At 56.2% G+C, this 16,034-nt stretch overlaps 1 protein-coding gene across 19 annotated transcripts in view; it reads left to right on the top strand.

Moving 5' to 3' along the window:
- KRABD3 (KRAB domain containing 3) overlaps positions 1–16,034 on the top strand; it is a 26,206-nt gene extending 10,172 nt beyond the window's left edge. For 13 of the 19 annotated variants that reach the window (XM_077849734.1, XM_077849733.1, XM_077849737.1 and 10 more), the window contains 13 exons: positions 1,213–1,356; positions 1,493–1,687; positions 2,788–2,943; positions 3,550–3,768; positions 4,170–4,343; positions 4,701–4,892; positions 7,501–7,653; positions 8,201–8,389; positions 9,118–9,294; positions 9,382–9,513; positions 10,541–10,645; positions 11,344–11,505; positions 13,059–16,034. In XM_077849734.1, the coding sequence (XP_077705860.1) occupies positions 1,213–1,356; positions 1,493–1,687; positions 2,788–2,943; positions 3,550–3,768; positions 4,170–4,343; positions 4,701–4,892; positions 7,501–7,653; positions 8,201–8,389; positions 9,118–9,294; positions 9,382–9,513; positions 10,541–10,645; positions 11,344–11,505; positions 13,059–13,966 (2,906 nt within the window). In that variant the 3' untranslated portion in view covers positions 13,967–16,034. The remainder of the gene's footprint in view (positions 1–1,212; positions 1,357–1,492; positions 1,688–2,787; positions 2,944–3,549; positions 3,769–4,169; positions 4,344–4,700; positions 4,893–7,500; positions 7,654–8,200; positions 8,390–9,117; positions 9,295–9,381; positions 9,514–10,540; positions 10,646–11,343; positions 11,506–13,058) is intronic. The other 6 variants (XM_077849726.1, XM_077849739.1, XM_077849724.1 and 3 more) reach the window with 5 other exon arrangements.

Raw genomic sequence — 16,034 nt, 5'->3', positions numbered from 1 at the left:
CTGGAACTCAGTTTCCCTTATTGTTAATGGGGGCCAGCTCCCCAAAGAGTAGGACAAAGGCCCCTGTCTGTAGACCAAAGAGGAAGTGTGATGCTTGGCCCCTGAGCAGCCTCTCTCCCAGCCCTGCTTGCAGAGCACCGCAGGCCTAGGGAACATGCAGGCCCATCGGCACAGGAATACACTTGTGTGCACCTGCTCTGAGTCTCAGACCTTCTCACCAAGGCAGCCCCAAGAGCAGCAGAGGGCAAGGGCAGCCACTAGAATTTCTCTGTAGAGTCTGATTGTATTTTAAAAGATTCTTGCAAATTTTGTATTTGTTGGAATATCTGTTTTTTATTTAAAATATTTTATTTATTTATTTTTAAAGATTTTATTTCTTTATTTGACAGAGAGAGAGTGAGTGCACAAGTGGGGGGAGCAGCAGAGGGAGAGGGAGTAGCAGGCTCCCTGTTGAGCAGGGAGCCCGATGTGGGGCTCGATCCCAGGACCCTGAGATCATGACCTGACTGAAGGCAGACACTTAACTGACTGAGCCACCCAGGTGCCCCTATTTAAAATATTTTAAAATATTTAAATGATATGGACTAAAATTGGCACCCCTGAAAAACAGACCCCATTTAGCCCATGATTTTGGGTGTCCTCTGGCAGATTTGCTCTGCGGGTACATGTGCTGAAATTTGAGAAGCATGAGTACAAGATTGGGTCCTGCGTGTCAAGGCTGCTGGACTCACTTATTGAGCCAAAGTCAGAGGCTGGAACTGGGGGGTTCTGGGTTATTCAGAGCAAGCAGTCTTGGTGTTTAAAATATAATGCCTGTGCCAGGACAGACTCCTGGGACAAGCCTGCAGAGACTGACTCTGCCACAAATGCAAGTTTCTAGGACTTGGCTGCCCTTTGGGGATGGGATAGGGGGCAGGGACTGAGAGGCCTGCCCTCTATGGGGACCGATCTGGGGCAATTCCTCTCAGTCAGGAGCTAGGGTTAGAAAGACCTTTCTGTCTCTCCTTTTTTAAAAAAAGATTTTATTTATTTATTCATGAGAGACACAGAGAGAGAGAGAAAGGCAGAGATATAGAGGGAGAAGTAGGCTCCATGCAGGGAGCCCGATGTGGGACTCAATCTCGAGACTCCAGGATCACGCCCTGGGCCCAAGGCTGGCACCTTGGGGTTGAGCCACCCAGGGGTCTCCTCTTTCTGTCTCTCGTGTAACAGAAACTGCTGACAAACCAAGAGTTACAGAGAAGGAAGGCCCAGAAGCCCTAGCTGGGGAGCCCAGCCCTCCTACCTCTAGCTCCAGCAGGAGCTCCAGCAGGAAGAAGGAGAATGGAAAACAGGAGAGAGGGACCCTGGGGACAGGTGAGAGGCTGGCTCTGCTGAGAGTGGGGTGTGCCCTGAAGCTGAGCGGGGAAGGGAAACAGGTATGCTCAGTTCACACAGGTGTGTCAGGCCCCCTGACAGCCCTATGCAGCAGGTGTTGTGCCTGTTCACACAGGTGGTCTTGCAGGTGCCATAGGACTCTCTCCTGGGAACAGCCCCCTGGAAGGCCTTATCAACTGCCTGAAGGAAATCCTCATGCCTGGGCCCCAGAACCCTGAGGTGTCTCCAGGCTTGCCACCTCCTGTCCCTGGCCAGGGCACCTCTCAGCTAACCAGAGTGGAGCTGGGGCCTGGGAGCCCACCCTGGGAAGGTGAGTCCCTGGGGACCTGTCTCCTCAGGCCAAGGTTTCTGAAACCTCTGAAAGGCTCGAATTGTCTTTTTGTAGCTGTTTCTCTGTAAGTACAATGTCTTCCCAAAGGAACCTTCCCAACACACCTGCTCCACTATTTCCTATTTCCAGATCCAGGTGGCTTTCTTAGCAGAATGACATTTGGTCAGCTGGTAGAAGGAAACTCAAAAATACTTTTCCCTGGATCCTTTTGTGATTTTTACTTGTCCTAATATGGAACCTCTCAGGAGGAGCTGCTGAATGTCACTTTGCATTGACTCTAAGTGGGTGTGTAGAGTCGGCAGGGGGTGGGGGGGACTGGGTGGTGCAGTGGGGGCAGGAGCCCCGTCCTAGAGCCTGGTGCCTGTTAGCTGCAAAGACTAGGAAAGCCTCCTGAAGCTTTTGAGGCTTGGTTTCCCCATCTGTAAAAGGGGATACTTGTTCCCACCTTCAGGTACAGTGAGGCTAGGATACAGTAATATACATGTGTGAGTGAGTGTGAGAAAAGCCTCGTCCTCTGCAGAGAGAAGCTCTGCTTGGGGCACAGGGAACCAAGGGCAGATAGGGACCTGTCAGCTCACTTCCTTTCCCGTGTGCTGGCAGGGACGCCACGTGCCCTGCCTTGGTACTGTGCTCTCACATCTTCCCTCCCTCCAGCTGTCTGGTTTGGGTGTGAAAACAGGTTGTTTTTTTTTGTTGTTGTTGTTGTTGTTTTGTTTTTTTTTAGATTTATTTATTTATTATAGAGGGAGGTGGTGAGGAGAGGGGCAGAGAGAGAGGGAGAAAGAGTCTTAGACAGACTCCTCGCTGAGTGTGGAGCCAGACCCAGGACTCTATCCCATGACCCTGAGATCATGACCTGAGCAGAAACCAAGAGTCAGGTGCTCAGCCGCCTGTACTGCCCCTGCGCCCCGGGACAGGCATTTATAAACCAAACACCAAGAAGACAGTGGCCTGTGCAAGTCTAAGTGAGTTGCAAAAAGACCCACATTTCCAGATTTCTGGCCCCTACCTGGATTGTCTACCTTTTGTTGTTTGTTGTGACTGGGCTCAGGGTGAAAATATGTTCCTGTTTCCTACAGTGAAGACAGAGGCAGTTTCTGGGGCTTGTCCCCTTCAGGGTCTGCTGAACTGTCTGAAGGAGATCCCGGAGGCTCCTCACAGACGTTCCGGCCCCTCAGGAGTGAGGGACCCACAGCTGCAGGAGGATCCAGGGGCCTGCCAAAGGAATTCTGGAGGTAAATGCCTGTGGCTGGGCAGGAATGGCCCCAGGGCCATCCCCCCTCCCCTGCTCCAAGCAGGGCTCCGCATCAGGCCCTCAGGCCCTCACCTCCTGTGTAGGTCAGAGATGCTACGTTAGGGACTCTCCCTGTAGACGGAGCTGGGCATGTAGGAGGTGTTTCATCTGTCCGTGTTCATGATCCAGGTTGGCTGTTAGAGGAGAGCTAAAAGTTCCAGAAGGGAGGAAGTGTAGGCAGGGGAGGCTGAGAACAGTGCTGGCCCCACAGACCCTTGGGGCATACTTTTGAATTGGGCGTTCTTGTCATGTTGTTATGTTTATGTGGACTGGGGTAGCATCTCCATACACCGCAGCTTCTCACACTGCTGATAAAGGTGAGTTGAGACAGGCTCACCAGCCTTGGAGGAAAGATTTGGTGCCACCTGAGGAAGCCGATGTGACATCTCTCAGTAGAAGCCTCTGGAGGCACCCCAGAGGGGCCAGGGCACGATGGGAGGGTGAGTTGCTGGTGTTTAATGGGTGACCGCCTTGGGGCTAGAGACTGCTGTGGAGGCCAGGGGCTTTGGTCCTGACCCTATAAAGGTCTCATGGGGTCTTCCCACAGGGCCCCGACCCCTCCAGACCCCTCCTCCTGGCCCTGGTCCTGGAGCTAGCCATGTGCTGTCTGTGGTGAAGATGGAAGATGGCTGGACCCAGAGCCCCCTGGCTCCTGCATCCTGTCAGCTCAGCAAGTGGACCCACAGCCCCTCTGCCACCAGCAGCCAGGGGGGTGACAGAGAGACCAGAGGGGGCCAAGTGCCCAGCTGGAGCCCCGTAGCTCAAGGTGAGGCCTGGGAGCATCTCTCAAGTCTTCCAGTGGGATTCTCGGCCCCACCGAGGCTCTGCTGGCTAATGGAGGGAGGACCTGGCTGTCCTTCTCAGGCAGTGACTTCCCCTCTGTTCACCCATAGCCGCCTCATCCAGGAGCCTTCCATTGTAGAGACTCTTGTTTTACAGAGATTTCCTATCTGTCAGGAAGCTGGCCCCACTACATAACGTGTGGGTCTGTCCACCCGGCCCCTGGGCTGGGGTACAGATCATGTCATTACCCTGCAGGACCAGAGAGCTAATCCATGTCTCCCTCAAGGGTGTTATCCCTGAAGAAGGCAGGTTGGGGCAGCCAGCCTAGGGCTGGGCCAGGGGAATGTGCCTGAGATGGTGATAGAGCCATCTCCCCTGTACCAGCCAGCAGTGCCTCGAGCTCACCCCTGGAAGCCCTGGAGGCCTGTCTGAAGGGCATTCCCCTGAGTGGGTCGTTACCTCCCCAGCCGCCGGCAGCCTCTGGATTCCAGAGCTCTCAGCCAGGAGACCCCGGGTCCCAGAGGCCCCAGCTGCAGTCCTGTAGATCACACAGTGAAGGTAAATGGGGCCCTGGGCTCAGGGTGCTGAGGACGCCGGTGGGTCCCCCGCTTCTCATCCTGGGCCTCTGGAGGTGCATGGCCTTCCTAGCTTCTCACTGATGCCTCTCCCCAAACAGTTCCAGAGTGTGGTGGGAGCCACTTAAACTCTTCTGGTCTGCCGCCCCCTCTGAGGGCTCTTACTTGCTTTCCAGCCCCATGAGACAAACATATGGGTTCATGTGGGTTTAACTAGTGCTTGAGCCACTAAGCTAAGGGGAGACCCTGTGCGAGATCCTCTGGGGTAGGTGTCCTGGGTGCCCACCCATAGCCCAGGGCCCAGGGGACCGCCTGGCTAATGGCTTTCTCCTGATGTCAGCTGTGCTGTTTCCTGCAGAGGTGACTGTGGGGCCTCTTCTGGCTCTGAGTCTGCAGGGCTATGTGAGAGGCAGCCCTGTCCTCCCCTCAGGTCCCCACAGCACCCCTCCCAGCTTCTCCTCATCCAGCAGCACCGATGGGGACCTGGATTTCCAGAGCCCTGGGGGCAGCCAGGCGCGTCCGCCTGGAAAAGGTGAGCTGGCTGGCCTGAGGCTGGGGTCAGTCCTGGGGAAGGACGAGAGGGCCCCCTGCCCGCCATCATGTCGGACCCAACCAGCCCAGGCTGCTGTGCCCTCTGGAGCAGAGCCGGGGGTGTTGTGGCAGGAGCAGACACAGGGCTTGTTGCAGGGCGGCAGTGGGTCAGGGCGGGGGTGGAGGGGTGGAGGATCTGTTTTAGTGACTTGGCTCAGAAGGGGTAGGACAACATCTAAGATCCTTTAAAAAATAGAAGGTCATCTCCTTTGTGACAACTCTTTCCTTATCCCAGACACAAGGAAATGCCTATAACATCAAACTGATGTTTCCAACTTAGGAAAAAATGTCCTGAGTTCATGTAAAACCACCCTAAGGAATGTCTCTGGTGACCCATGTCTCTCCTCAGCTTCCCGCGTGGAGGTGTCCATGGTGAGCTGTCACACCTCTTTGGAATCTTGCAGGACTCTCTAGTGTCCCCTCTTGACCTTTGCCCCCACTCGAATCTTTGAGTGCTCTTGGTCTGCCTTGTCCACAGACACCCGGTCCCCTGCTGCTCGCCTCCAGACCTTGCGTCATGTGTTGTCTGCAAAAGGCCTGGAGCTGCCCCCAGGACTCTGCCCCCGGCTGGCTGGAGCCTACAGAGCAGCGCTGGGGCCCCCCTGGTGCCCGTGGCAGCCTGGACTCCTGCGCCCGGCCCTGGCTGGCTCTGGCTGTGGGGGCTTTTTCCTCCCCAAGTGCAGCCACCTTTTCTTTTTTAACTTTTAGGGTTTTTAAAATTTTTTATTTATTCATGAGAGACACACAGAGGGAGGCAAGGACACGGGCAGAGGGAGAAGCAGGCTCCATGCAGGGAGCCTGATGCGGGACTTGATCCCAGGACCCCAGGATCATGACCTAAGCCAAAGGCAGACGCTCAACCACTGAGCCACCCAGGTGCCCCAAGTTTTGGTTTTTATTTTTTATTTTTTATTTTTTTATTTTTTTTAATTTTTAATTTTTAATTTTTATTTATTTATGATAGTCACACAGAGAGAGAGAGAGAGAGAGGCAGAGACATAGGCAGAAGGAGAAGCAGGCTCCATGCACCGGGAGCCCGACGTGGGATTCGATCCCGGGTCTGCAGGATCGCGCCCTGGGCCAAAGGCAGGCGCCAAACCGCTGCGCCACCCAGGGATCCCTGGTTTTTATTTTTATTTTTATTTTTATTTTATTTTATTTTATTTTATTTATTTATTTATTTATTTATTTATTTATTTATTTATTTTTTTTTTTTATTTAAAGATTTTATTTATTCATGAGGAACACACAGAGAGAGAGAGAGGCAGAGACACAAGCAGAGGGAGAAGCAAGCTCCACACAGGGAGCCCGATGTGGGACTTGATCCCAGGACTCCAGGATCATGCCCTGGACCAAAGGCAGGCGCTAAACTGCTAAGCCACCCAGGCGTTCCAAGTTTTGGTTTTTAATAGGTGATCACAGGGTTTTGTTCAAAAGCTGCAAACGGTTATAGAGGAGAGATGCTGTCACCCCCCACCCTTATCCCCACCCCAAGTCACCACAGCTGAGTTCTCTTACCTTTCAGGGGCATTCCCTGCATGGCCCAGTGCTGGTTCCCTCACACAGCCAGTAGTGTTATATACACACCTCCACCCTGCTTTTTATTTTACCATTTACCTTTGGCATCTTCCCGAATTTTCTCTGCATGTTTCTTGAACACTGGCAGCACCCCGTTCCTCCGAACCGCTGTGCAGTGTCCATCCATAGGGGTTAGCATGGTGCTTGTTTGCACAGCTCCCGTTGGTGTACTTTGCTTTCTAAATAACGCAAACCACAGGAGAGTTCATGCTGCCTTCTACAAGCTTTCAGCCCAGCTCCCTGTGCTGCCTTAGAACTCAGGGTAACTGCATTTGGGGTCTCTTATAGTTGAACTTTGCTGTTCCAGCCCCATGCCGCAGCCTGAAACTCCCATTCTCTCTCTCTGTGCCCTGTCAGCCCCGCGTCAGCAAACGCATTCAGGAAAGAATGTGTCCACCATCTCAGCTCATGTAGAAGGGGCTTTTCCTTTTTTGGACTTCTGGTTCATCTACTTCCAGCTGCTTCTACAGCTCTGTCACTAGAAATGGGATATTTGCGATTTTTTTTTTTCTCAAGTTGCGACCACACTAGTGTTGGCCTTCTCAGCTTGCTACATCATACCTGTGGTGAGGGCACCTGTAGTGTTTCCCTCTGACCAGGCAAGGGAGCCTTATGGCATTTGGTCCTCTGTGGCCGGGGCAGCATGGTGGCAACCATCCCAAGGTGGAGCAGGGTGTCATGAGGGAGCCCAGCCTGTGCCTGTGTCTGATCACCCCTGTCACCGCCCACTGACCAGGCTCTGTGGAGATGGCTGGGACAGGTTTCTTTCTTTCAGGGCCAGGCCAAGGAGGCCTGCCCAGAGCCAGGACTGACCCGTGTTTGGGCCCAGGTGCCTGGCGTGACAGGTCCAGGGCCCTGTGCCTCCTCCCATGGCCCCAGCTTCCCTGGACATGAGGATGTAGACAAGGCTCCTGGGCTTTGTGGAGGCTGACCTCTGACTACCCAAGATTGCAAATGTTGGGTTTTCACAGGAAGCCCAGTGGGAAGCTCCCCGCTCCAGGGCCTGGAGAACTGTCTCAGAGAGATACCAGTGCTCAGGCCACAGTCAGCCTTGTCCTGGTCTTCAGCAGGGGACAGGGGGCCACAGAGAACAGAGCCCAAGAACTGGACGGCGGACAAGGAAGGTAAAGCACGGCTTCCCCAGCATCTGAGCAGGGAAAGACGACTCTTGCCCTGCCAGTGCCAGCCCTGCTTCCCCATGCAGCTGGCAGGCCCACAGCCAGCCCTCAGAGGAGAAGATGCTCTGGAAATGGCCTGGGCAGAGGCTTGTGTGAGGCCATGAAGCCAAAGGGCGTGGCCAGCATCTGGGTGGTAGGTGGAGGCAGGGCAGGATACCCAGCCCCACTGTCTGCTGCTCCAAGTCCAGGCCTGAGCCAGGGCCTTGGCAGTGGAGTATCTTTCAATCCTGGCTGTGTTGTCCCCGTGTACCTTGGTCCAGAGCAGTGGCTGAGCTGGGGGGCCTCCAGGAGTCCAGGGGGCTGGGTATGGGATAAACAAGTCCTGGGAGATTGGGGGCGGCTCCCGGGAACACCTATAGGGCTGGCGTGCATCCCACAACTGGAGCTCCTGTGCCCAAGAAGCCAACAGGGGCAGAAGCTGTCCTCTGTCCAGTGTCTTCTTGCATCCATGCCCCACAGGGCTGACAGGCCTCTTGGCTTCTCATTCAAACAGGGCTGAGAGGCGAGGCCTGTGAGCCAGCCCACCTGGGACAGGGGCAGGGAGAGGCCCCCACCAGGAGCTTCCGGCTGGCCAGCCCACAGGCACTCACCTCTAGCAGCGTCCCCGTCCCTGTGTGCTACCAGCGAGGGCTCAAAGACCCCGGGGCCCCCAGGCCGGGGCCATGGAGATGGCTCCAAGATGGTGAGCTGACATCTGCCCTGGTATTTGGTGGCACGTCTTCCCTCCCAGTAAAATCTTCGACGAGGGACTAGATTTCCTGTCCATCTCCTCTGTCCCTCACATTGCAGCCCAGTGCCCCTGGCTGCAGTGCCCTGAGGTGTGCTGGAGGAAGACCAGAAACTCGATCGCTGAAAGGACAGGGGAGGATGGTTTCCCTGCAGCCACCGGGTTTCTCTGGGAGACGACTGATTATCTGCTTTGTTGTAGCTGCTGGGGTGGTGGGGTCTCCCTCTGCTGCTGCTCCTGTGCACTTGGAGCCGTGTTCCTTCCTGGGCCTGCTGGAGCAGGCTGGCAGGGTCTGACTCATCTGGATAAACGTGGTGTTTCTAAATGTTCCCAGAAGAAAAAACGGTCCCTGGGGGGCTTCCCGTGGATGTGACTGAGTCTCTGCTCTTGGACCACTAGTCCCGAGTGAAGTGCCTGCCTCTAATCCTGGGGCCTGTCTGGAACCAGTCTGTTAGAGGCTGGTACCAGGGACTTGAGACTTCAGGAATGTTCCCCGCTGGCTTTCTAGAGCAGCTGGGAAACTGGCAAGGGCGAGAGCTGTTCAGGGTCTCCCCGAGCTTGTGTGGGGCCATTAGCTGACCTGAAGGGGGACCAGCTCTGCATGCCTGTTCATGAAGGCAGAGGGTCCTCCTGACCACCGCCAGGCTAAGGGATAGAATGTTCTTCTGTTGTCATTTGCCCAGGGGCAGCCATGAAGCCCTCCCCACTCCACTGTCTGGAGAACTCTCTGAAGGGGATCTTGCCTGGGAGGCCCCTGCGCTTTGCCTGCTTGGCAGGTCCCAGCCCCAGCCCCAGCCCCGGCTCCAGCTCTAGCTTCAGCAGCTCAGAAGGAGATGAGCTCTGGCAGCTGTTCCCACAGGGTGAGTTTGCGGGGGACAGAATAGGCCAGGGAGCCATCCCTGCTGGGGGATGTAGCCACTGCTCTGACACCAGCTCTGTGTTGCCAGAGAGGGACCGCCTTCCCGGCTACAAGGGTCCTGGCCCTCTGTCCCCGCGCCCTGGCGGCGCCCCCACTGGCAGCAGCCCTGGTGAAGGCCCAGGGAGAGCAGAGCCTGGGGACCACTGCGGCCTCAATGCAGGTGAGCGCGGGGGCTCCTGAGAGAGGGCCTGGATTCTCGCTTTGCCTGGCTCTTGTCATAGTTGTCTACTATTGTCATGCTTGAGTTCCCTGTAAGTTGTGCTGTGTCTGTGAGAGAAGGTAGGACATAGGATCCCAGGATTGTTAAACAAGTGAGCTTCATTAGATGGCAATGAACTTAAGGTGTGTACATTCTCTCTGACACTACACATTGTATGCGCTAATAACATCTATATGCATATATACTATCGGTCCCAGCCTGTCAGTAGTGACACTCTCAGCGAGGGATGCCTGAGGCACTTGCCCAGCCCATGTCCCTCGTAGGGGGCCCCATGGACGTTTACCATCCCTGGGGCTAGTCCTTGTGCTTCTTATGACCATTGGACATATGTAAGCAAAAGCCATTAGGGAACTTCGAGGAATGGGATTTATTACCCACAGTCCCTGAGGGGCACATGGGGTGGTCGCAGCTAGAGAGCTAGAGGAAAAGCAGGCATGGACCTGGGACTCTGCCTTTATTTGGCTCAAGGGTGGGGTGTCTGGGTTTGGCGGGTTCACTCTTTACCAGTGAATTTAAAGCATCAGAGCAGGAATTAGGGGCACAGCGAGGGAGAAGCGGGATTGCTCAGGTGGCCGGTTATCTAAAGCTGTGTCACCCTGGGCCTTCTGAAAGAGGGATATCTATGGGTCGGCAGCCTGGTTCCCTGTTGGGTGGGTTTGTGAGTCACCATGTCACGCAGCTGGCGATGTTTGTCTGAGATGGGTGTCTTCTGAATGGATAGCCCACCGATCAAAGGTTCAAGTCAGGCACTTGCGCTGCGTGTCCACACGTATGTATGTATGTAAGACGATGATGGTGATAGTAATGTGCATTTTCAAAATTTGAAAACAAATGAAAACTGTGTCAACAGTGAGGTTCGCCCACCTGGGAGGATTTAGAGGTTGTCCTGTCAAGAATGCCAGAAATGTGTGTGCTCTCTCAGGCAGCCTGGCTCCTTAGTCCAGGCCTGACCCAGTGTGTCTCCCAGCAGGAAGAGCAGAAGAAAAGACAGGAGGCAGGTCCCAGTTGCCCTGGAGAAACGTGTACCCGGAAACCCCGGGCCGGCCTGGCCCTCTGGGCAGTGCTGGAGGAGGTAAAAGTGGGATAATAGTTAGGGAAGGGAACTCCCCACCTACTCAGGCCAGTGGCTCTATGTGGTCCTTGGCTCCTGCACAGGCCCGGCCGTACCGGTGTTCCTCATGGCTCAGTGGGTCTAGTGGGACATGGCAGAGGGGGCTGGGCACAGAGCAGTTTCCCACGGCCTGCGGGCCACCCCCAGCATGGGGCCTGCAGATCACCGCCCTCTCCATCTGCCGCTTCTGGCCCCCTGCAGTAGAGCTAGAAGTGTCACACCCTTGCTGTGGAGGACTCCAGAAGAGTCCAGTCCACCCTCATCACACCTGCCCCGGGGGCCCATCAGCCAGGGTTGGACTCCCTGATGGGCCCAGTGTATCTGTCTTGCATCCTATTTAACCATTGTTTGAAAGGCTGAAAGTTCAATTTTTTAAAAAAATTGAAGACTATTTATTTGAGAAAGAGCACATGCATGCAAGCAGGGGGTACGGGGGAGAGGAGGGAGAGAGACCAGCAGACTCCACGCTGAGTGCAGAGCCTGACTTGGGGCTCCGTCCCAAGACCCTGAGATCATGACGAGTCCCAATCCAGAGTCAGATGCTTAAGTGACTGAGCCACTCAGGCACCCTGAAAATTCAGTTCTTTTGAGGCTCTGTCCCAATATCCACGCATCAGAGTGGGTCTCCACAACTCAGGTGGTCTGTGCTCTTTCTACAGGGGCAGCTGTGAACCCCTGCCCTGCCCCTCAGCCAGAGAAAAGGCCCGGGCCGGGCCCCAGCAAGCTTCTTGGATCTGCCCACGGTCCCCTGTCCTGGAAGCCCAGGGTCAGTGAAGAATCCAGGGGTCTGGGGCCTGGAAATGGAAGACCAGGTGTTACAGGTGAACCGGTGGCTTCAGGAGCGCTGAGGGCACAGGGTGGTGGGCAGGGGTTCAGCGTCTACAGTGGTCACCCATCTTCCTTCCCTCCTGCTCAGCTCCTCACGGGGCAGGCTAGCCAGAAGCCTGGGGAAAGCTTTTACCTAGCACCCCTGCAGGCTTATTTGGGTCACAGGTAGGAAGGGTCTCACCTTGAACTTCAGGTTGCTGTTTTGTTCAGTGTTTTCCTACAGAAATAGCTGGCTTTTTCATCAAAGCCCACGGGTACTTTTTAGAAGCAAGGATACCAGGGTAGATAATGCCCAAAATCAAAGTCTGGCGTTTGAGGAGACTTTTCCCGAGAGATGAGGAAACAGGCCCAGTAATGGTGAGCGACTTGGCCAGGGCATCCCAGGAGCCAAGAGCTGGGCTTCTGTGTCACACCTGCCATGAGGAAGCTCCTCACTGTACACTTGGAGGCCCGGAAGGGGTGTGTGGGCCCGGAGGGGGTGTGTGGGGCTTGGGCTCCAGCTCCCTGTGGGACCCACACCCAGACCCTCCCACCGGCAGCTTAGTGGGGCCCCAGTGCTGGCTCCCAGGTTCTGCTGCTCTGAACGTGCAGTGCTTTCCTGAGAGCACTGAGCTGTCCTGAGGTGACCCCGCCCCTTGCCTCCTGCTCAGATAGAAGTGTACCTGCCACGCAGCCAACATCTTTGCCCTTAGCTTAGCTCCTTCCTGGAGAACCTGGCCAGGTAGCACTCCAGCCCCTCTGTGGTGCTCCAGGATCCACTTCTCTGTTTGAAGCCTGGAAGTACAGAGACGGGGGCAGAGCTGGGTTGGGGTGCAGATGGGAGGGGGGCAGGGCTGGGCTGGGGTGCAGAGAAGGAGGGGAAAGCAGGCTACCCCACCAGTCCTTGGTAGTAGCAGGGCTTTCTTGTGAGGTTTGCCTAGGGTGGAGGCCAGTTCCAAGAGGCCTTACAGCAAAGGATTAGGTGATTTAAAAAAAAAAGTAACTTAAGATCTAAAATCTTGTGACTCTGACCTCAGAATGGAGGGGTAGAGGTCAGGAGGGATGTGCTGATGACCAGCAGCCCTGGGTACTGACCAGCCCCCTGCTCACCGCACTAAAAGCCTCCCTGCCCCAGGCTGATCTGACCATCCTGGGCTCCTCTCCCACAGGCTCTCTGGCCTTGGCCCCCTGCTGTCCACTGAGCATTTCCAGACCCAGCCTAGTGACACGGTAGGGCAGGGTTAGGTGGTCTGGGATGCCACTTACTCTCAGAGGTGTCACAGAGAGCTGCTGAACCTTTTCCTAGAAGGTGGGCAGGCCATTTACCATCCTAGGAGAGTTTGAGACCCAGGCTGTGGTTTATCCTGTCCATGAATTTGGGGAGCAGCCAGGAGATGTGCCACCTTTGATGTCATGAGCACTGGCATCGACATTCCCAAGCCCGAGTTACTTCGTCCCATATGAGGCTGGGCCTTAGTGGGTGGGGAGGATGCTGAAGGGGCCCCCCAGGGGGAGACAGCTCTGACAGCCCAGGAACTCTCATCTCGTGTCCCTGCTCTGGTTTTAGCAAGGACGCACGGGAAGCCGCCTCCCAGAGGTCTGCCTGAGCCACCCCCTGTGGCTGCCATCCCTCCGGCTTTGCCTCAGGCGCCCCCGCAGTCCTGCCCCTGCGGAAGTGGTCTGCAGCCAGAGCTCCGCAGCCTTGGCGCCGCCCTCTCAGAGAAGCTGGATCGGCTCGCCACGGCCCTGGCAGGCCTGTCTCAGGAAGTAGCCACCATGAGGACCCAGGTGGATCGGCTCGGGAAGCGCCCCCGTGGCCCTGGGTCCAAGTGCCAGGCTTCCTGGCCATGGGCCCCCTCCCGGGGACCTCGCTGGTCTAACGGCCCTGCTCACAGACACCTGCCCTATTGGAGGCAGAAGGGCCCCACCAGGCCAAAACCAAAGATCCTGCGTGGTCAGGCGGACAGCTGCAGGGCCGGTGACGCCTCGGGCCTCTCCAGGAGGTTCCGCCCAGTATCTCAGCTGCCGCCAGATGCCCCCATGGCAGAACCTTCTGGGCCCAGCTCCAGCCCTTCCCAGCAGCCTCTCTCCTCAGCACGCAGCTGCTGTGCTGGGGTGCCTGTGCCTGCCTCCCTTGGACACACGGGGGGTCACCAGAGTCCGCCCCTCCTTTCAGTGCCTACTGCCTTACCCCCACAGATGGCTTCTCTCACAACCAGGGGAGATGCAGAGCCACGGTTTTCAGCAGTGGTGCCACCTGGGACCCTCAGCTGGCCCAAGGATGCAAGCAGTCTGATGGCAGGGGTCCAGAGAACCTGCGAGGAGGAACTGTGGGTCCCGAGGCGGGGGACCCCTAGCCACCTTCTTCAGCAGCTTGGTCCTGCTGATGATGTCCCGACCCTGGCCCCTTCTCCTAGGGGCTGTCCCACCCCCTCAACCTGCTCCAGCCGAACCTTCCCCGCTTCCGGGCCGTGAGGGGGCTGGGTGTTCTGCCACTGGCCTGACCAGCCCTGACCCCAGGACGCTGTTTGCTCAGGGAGGCCACTCTTTGGTGTGCATCTCAGCCACGCCTCTGGCCTTCTTGGCTCAGGTTCATTCAGATGCTGCTTCCCCAGCTTGTCCTTCCCACTGGGACAGCCCTGGCTTGCAGGTGGCTGGGGTGCCTGCGCGTATATGCATGCCACGTTTTCCTGGCTGCTCCAGCGGCTGCCCTGCCTCCTCGCACCTGCCCTTCCTGGGCTCAGCACTAAGGAGGGCTCAGCTCTCCCTTTCCTGGTCAAGAGGGGCTGTGGGTTTTCTTTGGAGAGAAACCTGCCCCTTGGTTGATGCTGGATTTGCCTGCAGAGTCTAAGTGGAGAAGTAGGGGTACCAAGGGAAAGGCCCTCAGCTTCTTGGAAGGGGCGCCGGTGCAGCTGGACCAGGGCCGCCGTCGGTTCTGTGACCAGGATGAGCACCCAGTGGGCTCATCTGCCTGCCTTTGTGCACCCTCGAGGGAATTCAGTCTCTGGAAAGGTGGGAAGGTCAGCTGTGGAACGGAATTCCCAGATGGGCCCTTGGGTGAGCAGTGCACGTTCCGGGGCCCACGGACCACAGCACAGGTAGTCATTCATGGCCTGGAGGCCACAGTCTAAGGTCAGGGTGGCGGCAGGGCAGGTGCCTGCTGAAGCAGTGAGGGAGAGTCTGCCCCAGGGCTCCCTCCCACTGTCACTGGTCTGCTTGTCCACCCCCGTACGCACGACTCGGGATACTGCCTCTGTAGGGACCTTGTCGGACTCAGCTCATGCTGACGCCCTCACTGTGACTTGACCTTCCTGCTGTTAGGTGCTGGGACTTAGGACTTCAACATGAATTTTGGGGGCACAGTTCAAACCCTAACACGTGTAAGAGACTGGGTTATGCCTTCTTGAATTCATCTTGGGAGAAGTGAGCATGGCTAAGGCGTCTCTAGGCCAGAAGGACCTGCCTCATGTCCTACCCCAGGGTCAGCTTGTTCCCCCCAGGCTCACGTTCCCACTTCCATCCTTATTAAATGTGAGGAATCCTCGGGAACTGTCTGTGTCCAGGTTGCTGAGGCAGGGCCACCCTGCTGAGCTGATGTGGTCAGCTCTGCTGTCAGGGAACATAGGTGCCACTGCAGAGGCGCAGGCCGGCTCCAGGCCCTACAGGGGCTGTAGCCCCATGGCACAAGCAAGGTCCTGTGGCTGCTGTGCCTGGTCAGAGGACTGGGGACGCACACAGGGCCAGGCCCATGGTCCTGGTCGCCCCTCTGGAAGCAGCACCTGCTGAGGTGGGAGGGAAGGGAGAGGACCTGGGGCTGACAGTCTGTCATGGAGTGGGGCGGGGTGGGATGTGCAGGGAAGCATTGAAATGTTTCCAGGTCAGGAGTAAGTCCTAAGATGACTGTCTCAGAAGCTGAGGTCTAGAAGATCACAGTAGTAAGATGTTTAGAATAGGCAGTCTCTTCACATCTAGCCATACTTGATAAAAGAATAAGGAACAGAAAACTTCTAGACTTTCCATTCAAAGACCTCAGGAAGAGGAGTCCGTTGCTTTTCAGGCTTCAGGGACCATGGAAAGGGTAGGACAGGGCCGGGAGGGGATGAAGGGTGCAGTCAGCAGGAAGAGGTTTTGTGCACTCCTTCTCCCCCCTTCTCAGCAGCGGTCATGGGGGTGGCCCAGCACCCACCTTTGAATGGCATCTTAAGGTTTTGTTTGTGGACCTCCTGAGTATCAGCCATCACTCAGACCCTGCGCGGCAGGCGTAAAGGAGCAAACGAGCTCAGAGGGTATAAGTGACTTTGCATTTGCACAGCTTGTCCTTGGCAGAGCCTGCAGGGGCACCCCTGTCGGTGCTTGGCAGCGGGGCACGCGCCCTCCTCCGCTGGGTGACCCTCCTGCCAGCCTTCACCTGTACTGCAGACAAGGATGTTCAGGGTGAGCCCGGTCTGGGTGGTCCAAATCCAATCCCACCGTACATGAAGTTTAAGTTTTGTTTTTTTTTTTTAAGAATGTGGAAAACAAGTAATAAAATGAACAGTAAGAA

This window comes from Canis aureus, chromosome 15 (genome assembly GCF_053574225.1).
Source record: "Canis aureus isolate CA01 chromosome 15, VMU_Caureus_v.1.0, whole genome shotgun sequence".
In the NCBI taxonomy this organism is placed as follows: Eukaryota; Metazoa; Chordata; class Mammalia; order Carnivora; family Canidae; genus Canis; species Canis aureus.
This window is presented reverse-complemented; position numbering and strand designations above follow the sequence as displayed.